The 13,859-nt window shown below is 41.2% G+C and overlaps 1 protein-coding gene across 4 annotated transcripts in view; it reads right to left on the bottom strand.

The window, feature by feature from the left end:
* Nucleotides 1–13,859, bottom strand: part of IGF1R (insulin like growth factor 1 receptor) — a 192,814-nt gene that overhangs the window by 37,463 nt on the left and 141,492 nt on the right. For all 4 annotated transcript variants that reach the window (XM_052809030.1, XM_052809031.1, XM_052809032.1 and 1 more), the window contains exons 4-7: nt 11,388–11,533; nt 9,439–9,583; nt 2,810–3,024; nt 689–815 (exon numbers count right to left, since the gene is read on the bottom strand). In XM_052809030.1, the coding sequence (XP_052664990.1) occupies nt 689–815; nt 2,810–3,024; nt 9,439–9,583; nt 11,388–11,533 (633 nt within the window). The remainder of the gene's footprint in view (nt 1–688; nt 816–2,809; nt 3,025–9,438; nt 9,584–11,387; nt 11,534–13,859) is intronic.

Raw genomic sequence — 13,859 nt, 5'->3', positions numbered from 1 at the left:
CACAATGATATTCTCTTTCAAGCCATACTGGACATTAACAGTTTGTGCTTCTGTGTCTCGCAGAATGTCATTATCAACATTTTGAACCTCCCTTTCACACCTCCAAACTGCTTGGAGAGTTATTAGTGTGCTTATTTGTATTTTTTACTATTTTAAATGAGACACTAGAAGGATGTGCAAAGGCAGAGACACCTCCCAAGAAATTAGGGTGTCTCCAGTAACTGCACCACTCCTTCATTATCAAGAGACACTAATACAGAAAACTACCAATGCTAGCTAATCTAAATAACCCAAACCCTGAGTAGACAAGTCATCAAGGTGATAGGGCAAACTCCTGAGCTGTGATGCTCTCTAGTCAATACCATGACTAGAGAAGCAAAAGATCTTGGTAAACATGACATGACTTACAAAGAGCTCCACATTAGGCCCCTGAGAACAGCCAAGCCATCCATCTTCCCCCCCCCCCCCCAAATTTGAAACTTCCTGATGGATTTGGAATTCATTTGTAGGCTTCAATCAAAACAATACTCTTTTTAAAGGGGGGTTGTGTTCCACCAAGAAAAGAATTTGAACAAAAGCAGGATTTGAGGATGAAACATGTAAACTGGATGAGATATCCAACAGTCAGAGTAGAATTGTCTACTATCTCTTGGACTGCCCTGATTAGCCTCTGACGACATCTACTTACGCTTCTTTGTAGTAAACAGTGAAGCTAATGAGATCTCTATAATCTGGAGGGCGATACCGTTCCCATGTTAGTTTAATCCTATTTTTGAGTGTAGTGTTGGAAACAAAATGCAGAATGTGGCTTTCACCTGCAATACAAAAGGACAGGACATGACAGAGTTAGCATCACATCGCCTATTAGTTTTTGCTATTTCTTCAGTATCAGTTTTAGCTAACTAGCCTTTCCAGTAGTGCCTATGATACCACAGTACACCAACAGCCTTTGTCTCTGTAGAGCTTCATATTTCATCCTACTACATTTGAGTGCTTAAGGGCAAGCAGTGACCTTGGCAATCATTTTAGAATATGCTGGAGCTACTTATTATTTTTTCTGAAGCAGATTTTCTTGTAATGCATCATCAGAAAGCTCTTGAAAACTACTTCAGACTCTCCCTGAGTGAGGAATGAAGTCCTGTTTATTCACAGGACTGGTTTAGAAGCACTAAGTTCATCATCCAACTCCCAATGTACGTGCAGAGCAGTAACTGGCCTGTGTGTTCTCACTTTCCAGGACAACTTTTGACAACTACAGTTTGTTTTTCTGGGGAACGGACAATATGGAAAGGACAAAGGAGTTTACATTCCTATTCATGAGAGGCTGGACCAAGAACTCCAAAACTCACTTCATATACAGCACAACCATTTGATGGCAGCAGCTTCCAGCTACTCTTCTGAACAGAGCTGGATGGAAACTGGCAGTTTTGAAGTGAATGGCTTCCCACTACCAACTCACTGAGCTTTCCGATCCAAAAAAAAAAAGCATTTTAAAAACTTAATTCTTGGATGAAAAAATTGTGTTCTAAGTGTCTACTGTGACTTAGTTTCTAATGTTCCATAGAAGTCTCTGAAAATAAAGGGGTTTTCACCCTCATGTACACTGGCACTATTGGTGCTATCTTTTCAAAGGCAGTTTAGCTTTTGTTGATTCTTTTCCCCTTCTCAGAGTCAGAAAGCTTTCTGTAATGGTTTTGAAAAAAACAGGCAGTGGCTGGCACTAGCCTCAGTGGTAGTAAGGACTGGCTGTGTGTCTGTAACTCCTCCAGGACTGCAAGCCTTTGCTCTATTGAATGTGCAAAGAATGGAGTGTGCTTACAACAAGGATCTATGCCATCTGCATTTATGCATTGTGCCTAAAGAGACATTCAGCAGAGTACATGTCCTACTTTTGTAAACACCATCCAGAACAAGGGGACTTGACTTATACACAAGATCCATTTTAATTTACTCAGCTCCAAGAACACCACAAAGACCAAAGAAAAATGCATTGTCAGTTCTAAGAGTTTGAGTATTGAGGTCAAATTTGTAAGCATTCTGTCACCTTAATTCCTAGATGAGAGATTGCTTTTACATGTGTTGGTTACACCTGGAGACCTGATGTGCAGACCACCGAAGCCAAAAGAGGACTTTCCAATAACTTTGACCATTGCAGAATCCAAAATTAAATGCAGAGACACTGACGTTTAGGAATACTGTAGAAGACTAAAAAGTGTTCTCAATTCAAAAGCAAATAATTTGAAAATAAAGCACAGAAAACTGAGTTTACAACAAGCATTTCTAGCAACAAGATACAATATTTGGCAGGAGCTGAAAAGAAGCATGAACATAATAAACTTTGTTTTGGTGTCTCTGGAAATGTTATTCAGCAGCTTCCTTAGTATCAAGAAAGAGTAGATATCCGAGAAAGGAAAATACCTATAATGATGTACACTTGCAAAGGAAACAGAGAAACTGCTCCTCATTGGATATACCAAAACACTGAATTTTATTTCTCATTTCCCGGGTATGTTCCTATTGTCATATGATGCTGCTGTCACAAAAAATGGTATCTGGAAAGCAGTCATCTTCATCAAACTTTTTTTACAGATGAGAGAGTGACTATATAACCACACAATTTTCCATACATGCAAACATACCTTCACAGCTACATTTTAGAAACCGAACAAGTAGAATGACTGAAAGCCTACTTAATTTCTAAACTCTAAATATTGTAATGGTCAGCAACATGGCAGTGTGTTGGGTTGGGTTTTTTTGTGACACCCTCCTATGCAGTTTGCCTCGAAATTCTTTTTGTTTGTTTACTTACAAGAGGCTCTCTCCCCATTGTTCCTTGGATTTATATCTCCTTTGCTCTGTCGTCCCTTGGTTCCTGAAACTTCCTCCATACGGTAAATCTCAGAAACACACAATTTAGGATTAAACGCAAAGTACATTTTCCCCTCCTTGATCGTCAAGTTATGATGGTTCCAGTCCCACAGCTGCTGAAGATTGTGGTTGTCAAGCACATAGAAGGAATAATTCCTAGAAGGAAATTTTTGAAGGAAAAACATTAGTTTTAATTCATAGCCAATTCCGACCAAGAATACCTTGATATAAGAAAACCTTAAAACACTATGTTTCCTCTTATTACTTTAAATTGGCGTTCAGCAGAGTAAAGAATTTTCTTCTCTCCCATGGAGCAAGTTTTCCCTGAATGCTCACTTTGGTCAGAGGGCAGGGAAATGACTGTAACACAGGACTTCAAGGCTGACACCACACCATGTAAAGCCCACTCCAACATGTGTTTTAGTAATTGTATAGAAGCTGCTATGAGGAATATAAATTCATGTCCTCTGAACAGCAGGTCTCTACACTGGATTTTCCATTTTGTGGCAAATGGGAAGCAATAACCTTACATACCTCATGGGAGGAAAAGCACGATGCAGTTCTGACAATAAAATACAATCACGAACTTATGTTTACAAAAGCAACTCTAAGAGTTTGCATAGTGAGGTTTCCTTGCCTCTCTGTCTTAGTTTACCTCTTGGCCCAATAAAGACTTCCTACACTGTGCCAAGTACAGTTGCACCTATACATCAAAACCTGACAGTAAACAGTTGCACTGACTGCACAGCACAAGATCCAGACTTCAAAGTACAGAACTAACAACACAGGCAGCAGTATGTGCTGAGCCTATTCCCTAAGCACAGCAGTGGAATAACATGAACATCCTTTATTTCCACAGAAACTAAATACGAAGTTGTGTGTGGAAATCCTATTATATGTTAAGAATAAATTCCTGGTACCACTCAATTGTCCTGAATTGGAAAAAAAACCCCAGGTGCAGCCGAAGCAAGATTATAGGCTCTACACCAGCAGCAAGACACCACCTGCAAAGACACATTTTGGGATAGCAGGGACAGGAATGCACAATTGGGAAATGAGTTAAAGGTCTGTGTAGCTGATGAACCTAAATCAAACCAACCCATCACGGCAGCATTTATTATATGTCTGCAGAAAGTCCCACCAACGTTAACTACATCAGCATGAAATCCATTATTAACACAATAAAGCCTTGCAACCTCTGCAAGCCATTTTGCATTGGTAAGCACACATCAACATAGTTAAACTAGGCTTTCTACAAATCCTTTTAACTACAGTCAGAGTTTCTGCAGGGTAACATGGCAGACAACCATGGGGCTCATAAGAAGCTGACTTAATACTCATTTATGGCTTTCCCTCGACTACGTCGTTTAGAATTTAGCATTAATTCCTCCCTCACCCAACCTGAAGTGAAACCTGTGCATTCTGGTTGCAGTCTGCGCAGGCCACAGTTGCAGTTTCTTGTAACATACCAAAATGCTGACTGTATTTTCAGAACAATGCAAAAGAGAAGTGGTTTCTCCTATTTCCAGCTGCCCTCTAAGTATTCAGGACTTGATTGCTGATGAAGTCAATATACCTGGTACCACTTCAGACAGATGCCACGAAGAACGTGCTCAGCTGACAATGGAGCACATACACATTTGTGCTTTAAATGCATCTTGTCAGGAGAGAACAAGGATGCTAAACTGCATGTGGGATTTGACAGACATCACCAAAAACTGTGTTTATTTGAGACACCTATTACTCTGTTACAGATGACTAAAATCCCTGCAGCTCCCTGTGCACTGCTGAAAAGATGACACTTCACCATAATTAACCATGTGATTAAGTGATGGCAACTAAGCTCTTCAGGAAAGACCAAAAAGCTGGACTCAGATTGAACACAATAAACAGAGGTGTGCCTCCACAACTATAGAAACCATCTTAAATATTAAATAACAGCCTAGCTTGTCTCCTGCTCACAACTGCGGCAATTATTCTTTAGACACTAGAAATAATTCTTGTATCAAAGCAATGTGGCTTAGCTTTCAAGAGTGTGAATAAATGAGGCAAATCAAGTACATGCTGTGCTTTACACAACTGCACAGTGACTGGGCCAGAGTTGGAAGTTACTGTGGCTTGTACGTTAAAGCCAGCTGCACAAGTTTCAGCAGCCATCTGAAGCAAGGCAAACAGGTCCTAAGGGTTCATATATACAATGAAAGTATAAATTAGTGGAAGTTATTCTAGCATCATTCAAAGCACCAGGGAAACCACATTTGGAGGGCTATATACAGTCTCAGTCACAGGAGTGGTGCAGCACTGCATGGCTTGAAAGATGGAGCAGAGGGCAACCAGACTGCACTTAGGGCTTAGGTTATAAATAAAGTTATAAATAAACATTGTATCAGACTTTGGCTCTAACAGCTGTGGAAAAAATCAGGATGCCAAGGAAGATAGCATGGAAAGAATAAAAGATTCACTGTAGGAAAACAAAGCACTGCCAGTCAAACCCTGGAGACAGTAACTAATGTAATGACTGGAGATTATGGCCTGAAGGGCAGGCTAAACCTCTGAAGAGGAGCAGGAGGCACATCTGGTCCCAGGCTTGCCAGAAAAAGCCTCAAGGCAACCTGCATAACCCATGTACACCCACAGGAGAGAATTCCCACAACATGATATGTATCCCCAACTGCAGAGCACCCACAGCCACTTAATTATTGACTGCACACATTAAAAACCTGCTTCACACTGTATCTGCACACAATGCTAGATCTGGCACATTCATCCACCATAAAGCTATGGAGCAGAACATGAGATCCAAACCAAAAGGAGACGTGGGTGACAAAAACATTTCAACAAGCTTTCAATCAACCTTTATCCCTTCCATAGCATACAGGACACAAAAAGCTCCTGAAAGGGGTAATGACCAGATAAGTGCACTGTTAGTAAGAGTGCAATGCATGATCTGTAAAGGGAAGTGATTTGCACCAAAAAGGGAATGAGAACTGGCAGCGGACTGTGAATGAGAGCAGTGGATGAGCTGGCTACAGAAGATGACCAGACAGCAAAGGTTTATGGCAGGCTGACTACCCTGGGACAAGACGAGCAACCCTGCAGGACATAGAGAATAGAAGACGTTCATCTCAGTGCTACGATGATGAGAAAGACAGAAAATCCCACTAGACCAGATAGCTGGGACATCAACCAGAAAGAGACAGGAGAAAAGGAAAACCCTTATTGCTTTAAATACACAGAACATGCCACATGTTGGCTAGAAACTGTCTATTAACATGGTATAAGTTCTACACCTGTATCACAGTGTGACCCTGATCCCCAATGAGGACCTGACAACAAAGTCAAACATATATAACACAATACCACAACAGAGAACAATACAGAGGACAATACTTGAACAAAATGCTCCATTTGATAGTCTCTCTTTAAACAGGTTCATTCTTCAGCATTTCTCTACAAGCCTGAACTTTATCAAATTTCCAAAACATTGCTAATGTTTTAATAATGCTGGTATATTCTTTTGCTTGTGTTTGCCCACCAGCACTTCAAACAGAACCACTGAGGTTATTAACAAAATACTTGTCACTAATAGATACTGGAACACACCTTGCTAACATAAATTGTAAGCAACTTAGAAACAGCTGATTTTAGCCAAGAATTGCATCTCCACAGGCAAATACGTGGGTAGGAAACTAGGGGCTTTCATACTAACCCATGGATTTGGAAGTAATGCACCTTACTAATAAAAGTTCAGTGTTTTCTTGTCTGGTTCGAAAAGGTGAACTCATGAGCTTCTTAAACCCCCCCACAAATCCAGCCTCACACCTCAGTGTACAAACACCCCAACTCACTTTTTGAAAGTTCACTTGCACGTGGATGGCTGAGAAACAGTGTTTTTACAGACTCCTCTTAAAACAAAAAGCTGAGGAGCATTCCCACATGGAAGCCTGCCACTGCAGACATGCTCACCACCCGTGTTTACCACCAGCCCAGAGGGTGTTATTCATTCCTAAAACACTCTCACACACAGGGTGACTGCTTTGTTGAAATGCTGTGGCTAGAACAAGCCCTGCTGCTATCATGCTGACTGTCTGAATTCACCATAATCTGACAATAATGATCCCAAGAAAACTAACAGTGAAGTCTTCAGTGAGGAGCCACACAACAGCTAGAGATCCTGTTCACACCTTCCAACAAGCCTGACAGCTACTGATGTCTCTGCTTCAAAATGATGCAGAAAACAGGGCGGGGATGGGGGGTGTTTTGCTCTGATAGAGACTGCCCCCGGTTTGCTGCAGAAATTGAAACACAACATCAGCAGCCGGTCCGTGCCACAACAGACACTCTTCCTCAGTCACCATCTCCTTGCTTGCTCCTGAAGGCCACAAATTGCTCATTTTCCAGGTACCCAACCTGGAGGTGCTTTGAGAAGTGCTGCCCACATGCCATTCATCAACATGGCAGCTGCAGTCGATGACAGCAATGAACACACAGTGCCCCAGCAGAGGAGCGAGGGGCCTGGCAGAGTGAACACCAGACTAGGAATCAAAATCCTGCAACAGACACCGAGACCCCTCCAGCACATCTCCATTTCAGTTTCCCTATTTTGCAAAGAGAAATTTTTTTATTGCCGTGGGAGCACATTCACTGCAGACATAGTGTTCAAAAGAGGTAATGAATACTCCAAAACCAAAGTAATCTTTCCATTTTCTGTGATAACCAACGCAGGCACCAGAAACTGAATAAGGAAGAAAGAAATACTGAAGTACTGTTTTGTTAGTCCAGTTCAATTAAAAAAAAAGGGATGGTGGTGGTGGGGTCAGTCGTGTAATGAACAACTATCATAATGGATCTCAAGTTAACCTCCCTCTCACCCCCCAAGGCAATGCTGGCATAAACAGCTATTGTTCCAGCAGACCAGTACTTCCCAGGTTAAGACCCCACTCCCTGTTGTTCATAACTCTGTCAAAGTAATTGTTCAAGCTCAGTCCTTCCTTGTCAGGTGCCTACTTCCATCTAAGTGTTGTTGGAAACGTGGTAATGCCTAAATTATGCTAGGCGTTTTCCAAGCAAAGAGCCTGCCCCTGACCCAAAGTATGTAACTGTAGGAATGTCCTAGCATGGGTGAATTTTAGCACAAGTAGGTCTTAACTATAGATCTATTTTACCTCCTCCACTCAGCCCCATTTTCCCTCTTCAAAGCTGCACCTATTTACTTCTCTATTTGGGAATCCAATTTAAAAACCTGCCATTTCCCTTCATATCAGCTCTGCTTGCTGACATACAAGGTAGCAAAGACATAATTACTACTTGAAACACAAAGCTAAACTCAAATTTAAAGAGAGCAAGAGAGAGAGGGTGAGAGAAGAAAAGACAAATCGATAATTGGAGTTATCTGTGAGAGCACGCCACATCGTAAGTGGGCTGAATGAGCCTTGTGCTCGGCAAAGTGACAAGCCTCTAGGATTTGCAACTAGAAACAAGCTTTTCCGTAGAGCCAGTGTTCTTACTGAAAAAGACAGCGTGCTTTTCAAGTGCAGGATGAAGAGCTGCCCTTTAACTCACTCTGTCAGATGGTGGAATTTTAAGAATTTAAGGCTGACCAAAGACTAGCCTGAGAGAAAGAGGGAGGTTGTGAAGAATCCCTCATGCTGTAACTTTGTCCTGTCGGGGCAGATAAATTAGATTCAAGCAACCTTTCCCATGACCCTCCCACCACCTTTTCTTATATGATTTCCCCAAATCCTTCATTTAATAGTTCTGTCATTCCTGAGGGAAACTTATTTCTCCCAGAGAACACTCGTTTAAACTTGGGATGGCTACTTGATGGAGGAAGAAAAAGCAAGGCAGTTGGCTGAAAGACCGTCACCACACCTCAGCACTGCAAGTTTTGCGGAGATGAAAGCTTATCTCAACTATCTCTTACCATTATAGGAAAACAAGAGTTACATACGGCAAAAAGTATCACACATTGTGTAATTATAGAAGCAATATAACCCACAGCAAACATTTCAAGGGATCAACTTTACTTTTCCTGACCAGTCTTTCTCCTGCTCGATAGATAATTCATTTAATGTTAGCATTTCAAGGAGTTGCAAACAATTGCTACTTGCAATCTATTTCATACTAGTTAGGTCACTTCCAGTTGCTCTCCCTAGTTAGTAAACTTCAGGTTTCCCTTCAGCTGACATTCTCCATAAAACTCTGCTAAGAGCCAACAGTAAAGAATTGCAAGGAAATCCAATTGTTTCTGAAGATGCTCTTTTCTCAAATAGAGCAAAAAGAACAAATGAAGACACCTATCAATGTCAAGAATCTCCCTAGAAAAACCTAAAGTGAAAAACAGCAGCATAGTTACCATAAAAATACTTTTAATATACTCAATTTAATATGCTGATTTGGATAGCAATCCAAATGAGCGATGACTGTGCAATGATGTTCATTAGGAGAAAAACACTGCGTATTAGTGGAAGAGGAGATTCTATAAATGGTACGTGACTGTTTACTAGGGGACTTATTCTCTGCAGCTTTCTATTAAAGTAAAATTGCATCTACAGATATCTGAACACTTACCCGTCCACCTGTTCCTCTCCCAGAATATACCGCAGGTTCTTCAAGAAAGACAGGGAGACTAATGCATGGGAATGACGAATCTTCACATACCCTGTTACTGTCTCAATGAGGCCCATAAAATTCTCCAGTTCTGAGGCGATGTTATCTACAGTAAGAAAAATGTAATTTTATTATTGCAGAATTCATAGCTTTAACTGCTATTTTGCTTAATGCACTATTAGCTCAGTAAAAAAAAAGTTTGTATTTGTTGCTTTTGAAAATGAGACACACCGGTAGTCCTCCCCCAGTAACAGTTGCCTGTACAGACAGATGGCTGAAGGGCAAAATAAAGCCACAGAGCAACCGTGGAAAACCAGTCTTGCTTTTCCATACTGGTATACCTGCTTTTTCCATGGACATTGCACTCTGAAGCCAGCACCAAATGTTGAGCCAGCATTCTGGCAGGGATGAAAAGACCCTTGTGTAAATGTACACATCCATGAGACTGGAGCAAAGCTCAGGCAGAAAGCTCCATTGGAAAACAGAGAATGAGACTGAAGATGAAGAGGTGGAGGTATGCTATCGGTCTTCTCTGGGGCATAAAGCATTGCTTTCAGTGACCTAAAAAGCTTTGGCTACAAAACTGAGAACTCTTGATGAAACAGCAAAGATAAAACCGTAAGGGTGTCCTCATGCCATGGAGCATGTTCCATATAGCTCACTAAAGGTGATTTTCTATAATAAATTATTAAAATGACCGCAGAGCAAGCTCTACTCTTCAGTACTGCCCCCTCCCTAGGAACTATACTGTCCCTGCCTAGGTCTGCAACACCCCAAACTTCACAAGACTGAAGCTTTGCAGTTCTTACCTCCAGCAACCCCTAGCCCATGCCCATTGCATGGTGTCATTATCCTGCAGAGTTACACTGCAGTTGTGAGGGGAAGGTTTTAAGCACTCAGGATGGGAGAAGCTGCTATGGGGTATGTTTGCTGCCATAAACAAACTGAAGTCCTAACAGATGGCTGGGAAGCCCAATTACCAAATACCAATGGTCGGTTGCCATATCAAATAAGCTAGGAGGAAGCAGATGCTCTTCAGCGCTCTAACATAATACTTAAAAAATAAAAACCCCCACACTTTTCCCAGGTAACTGGAACATCTCCCATAAGGGAAAGATTGTACCTGTAGCAGTGGGACCACAAGTGAAATAATCCACATGCTGCTGTTTCTAAACCCTGAAGTTTTCATTCAGCAGGAAGGGAATCAAATATATCTCAATCTTTCAACCTTATTCAGGAAACCAAAAGGGACCTTCCATACAGAGATACATTTCCAATAAAAACTAACAGTGATTTTTACTCTGCTTTTAAGAGTTCATCAACTGTCAACACTTCCCTGGCTGATGAGTCACTGCTCTGACAAATTTAATCCAGAGCTTGTTCAAGACATGTGACAAAGGTGGCCAGCTCACTAATGATGACCATCCAGAGGCACGGTGCTAGGCTTTATATGAGCTCTCAGCACTCTGGATTCCATGTTATAGCAAGACACCACACCTTGCCTTAAAAAGTGAGGATATGCAGTCTTACAGTGCCATGCCTTACTTGCAGACAAGTTATTTACCTACCCAGATGCAAGGATTTTCGACTTTTCCACCTTCTCAGGCCTTTATTATTCCTTTGGGACTACTGCTCATCTCACTGCCTAATCCTGGCTCCCTGTCCTGCCAAAAAAGCTAACAAAAATACCAGCTTTCAGTGCCTTACAACTCGGTAGCTGAATACCTATTCCATCCACATGTTGGAGAACAGTGCTACAGTGGGCCAAATCAAACAGGAACACTGCTATAGGACTGGAAAGCAAACAGTTTACTGAGTTTTTAATGTTCTTATCATTATGCTGACAGATGAAAGGAAAAATATTAAAAGCAGCCTTATCAGAGGTTCATAAAGGGAGGGCAATCACTTACTTCCACGACGGATGTTAATCAGCAGATTTCCCTTGAGTATTGTGCATCCCTGCAACATTTGTGCTGACGTGACAGAGTCAATGGTCTTTGTTTTCCCATCCTCACAAATTTTGGGGCAAGGCCCCTCACAAGGACTGCAGAACATGCTGTTAGGAAAGAAAGGGAGACTGAAAATAAGCAACAATACACAACTCTTGAGTCTATGGACTGCTTTGAGTTAAATTTTCAAAGACATTTCCCTCTAAAGCTTAAACAAATCCTTCAAGTTAGAATGAAAGTTACAATATTATTGCAGAGGGCTGCAGATAAATTAGCACACTTGCCCACTGGACTTAAGAGGCTGCAGCATCTTACCTCCCGTTTACAGCAATGCAGGAGTGAATGAATGGACCCATACCCACTGTCTGCTTCTGAAGGGCTTTGTGGTCCTTCCAAAGTGAAAGGCACTTCAGGTAAAACCCAGTGCCCTTGTATTTGTGCATTTACTCTAACTTAATTATACCCAGAAAGACCACCCTTCTCATTTATGCAGACAACTTCAGAGTGCTGTGAAGTTTCATGCTAATCCAGGCCCAACCTCCAAAAATAGGCCACTCAGGAACCGGAGATGGGAAAATACTGTTCAAGATCTTGTAAATATTGTCTGTCTCCATGCCCTTAAACCAACATTTGAAGCTCAGCACTAGGGAATTCCAAGCTCCCGGACATTTTAACTCAGGAAAGACAACTGTGGGAGCATACAGTCAGGAGTGATACGGAGAAAGCGAGTGGTGAATTAGTCACTATTTCTTATAGCTTAAGAGGTATTAAAGCGGCAAGTTTAAGCAAACAGAAGGATGCATCTTGATGCAAGGCAAAATTAATTTGCAACAGGAATTGGGAGTGACAGGTCAGAAGTCTACGCAGGTTCAAAATGGATTACACAGATGGAAAGAGAACAGGTCCACCAGTGACTATAAAATACCAAGACAGACATAGCCCTGAACTTGGAGAAATCAGATTGCCAGAAGCTGGGAGGAAACACTGAAGCACAGGCTCACTTCTGCTTCTTATACTCACAAGCATTCGCAAGCATTTTCTAGTGGCCAAACTCAAGGAGCAAGAACTCAGGTCAAACTAGCTTTTAGCTACAGCAGCTTTTTAAAGGCTCCATGTTATACTGTCTGCATACTCATCTCAAAGTTGAACACTCCATGTACGTATGAAACATGCCCTCTGATCACTCCTCCTGGTAAATGTCTTTCCCGATTCAAGGTCATATTTCTTTTTCAATTTGTTCTAGCACTTTCCTTTGTATTTCATTATTACTTACTCTACCTTATCGCTTTAGAGGGGAAAAATGAAAAAGAAAAAAGCAAACCCAGCTCCAAAGACAAAGGCTTCTGATGACAACACCAATGAACACGGACTTACTATTTATTCTTTTTAAAAGAAACTGACCCACTTTCTTCTGAAGCTTAAAGAAACATGTAAATTGATAACAACAGTTTTTCATCCATAAACAATACAAGAAAGAAGCTTCCTTTTCTTAGTAGTAAGCTCCTATTTCAAAATCCTGCACTATAACATGCCACAAACCACTAAAAGCTGCAGACACAAGCAAGAGGCATTCAACTAAATGTACAAAGAATGCTGGAAACGCTTTCCATTTGCAACTATTTGTTAACACCACCTCTGGGGAACAAAACATTCACTAGCCTTGAGTTACAGCTCCTTTCAATCTTTGCAGCAGCTTTGCAGCACAACACTGAGATAAGATAGGATGGCCATGCACTTCAGTGTAAGTGGTTCAAACAGCTGGTACTACAAGCTCAAGTAGATAACAAAAGAAACATTTCTCATGTGAATATCTGGATTCGAGCAAAGGCAGTGTTAAGTTGCTTATATCCAAATGTCAACCAGAGACTGCCTCACTATTTGATCAAAGGAATGGATGACACACATGCATGCACGGACACACAACTAGTGCAGGAACCATTACAGCCACCTTTCCAAAAAACCCAACATCTTAGAACAGCCTACAAAGACATCTTTTTAGCACAGTATTGAAGCACTACGGATTTTAGCACGCTGACTATCCTTTACTCAAATTCCACGACTTCCAAGGGTCAGTATGCAACTAAGGCTGCTTGCTTAAACCACCGGTAAAATAAGAAAATCATAAGCATGCATCAATCCAACTGTTAGAATTAAATAAGAGTAGGTGAGTGACATTCTTGCAAGAAATTATTCTGTATAATATTGTCAGCTGCTGCATTATTTTTGTCATCATCTACATGATTGCTCCCTTCTAAAACACCATTGTTATCTTCTGGAAACAGTGAAAAAAGGAAAATAAAATTAAATACACTAAAGAACACGAGTCTAAAATGCAAGCACACATAAAGCAAGTAATATGGGAAGCAAGATAACTCCTACAGTTTGTTCTGCATGATAATGGTCATCGGCCAACCTCCAACCTTGTGTTCCTGG

The sequence above is a fragment of the Harpia harpyja genome, chromosome 14, assembly GCF_026419915.1.
Source record: "Harpia harpyja isolate bHarHar1 chromosome 14, bHarHar1 primary haplotype, whole genome shotgun sequence".
Lineage (NCBI taxonomy): Eukaryota > Metazoa > Chordata > Aves > Accipitriformes > Accipitridae > Harpia > Harpia harpyja.
This window is presented reverse-complemented; position numbering and strand designations above follow the sequence as displayed.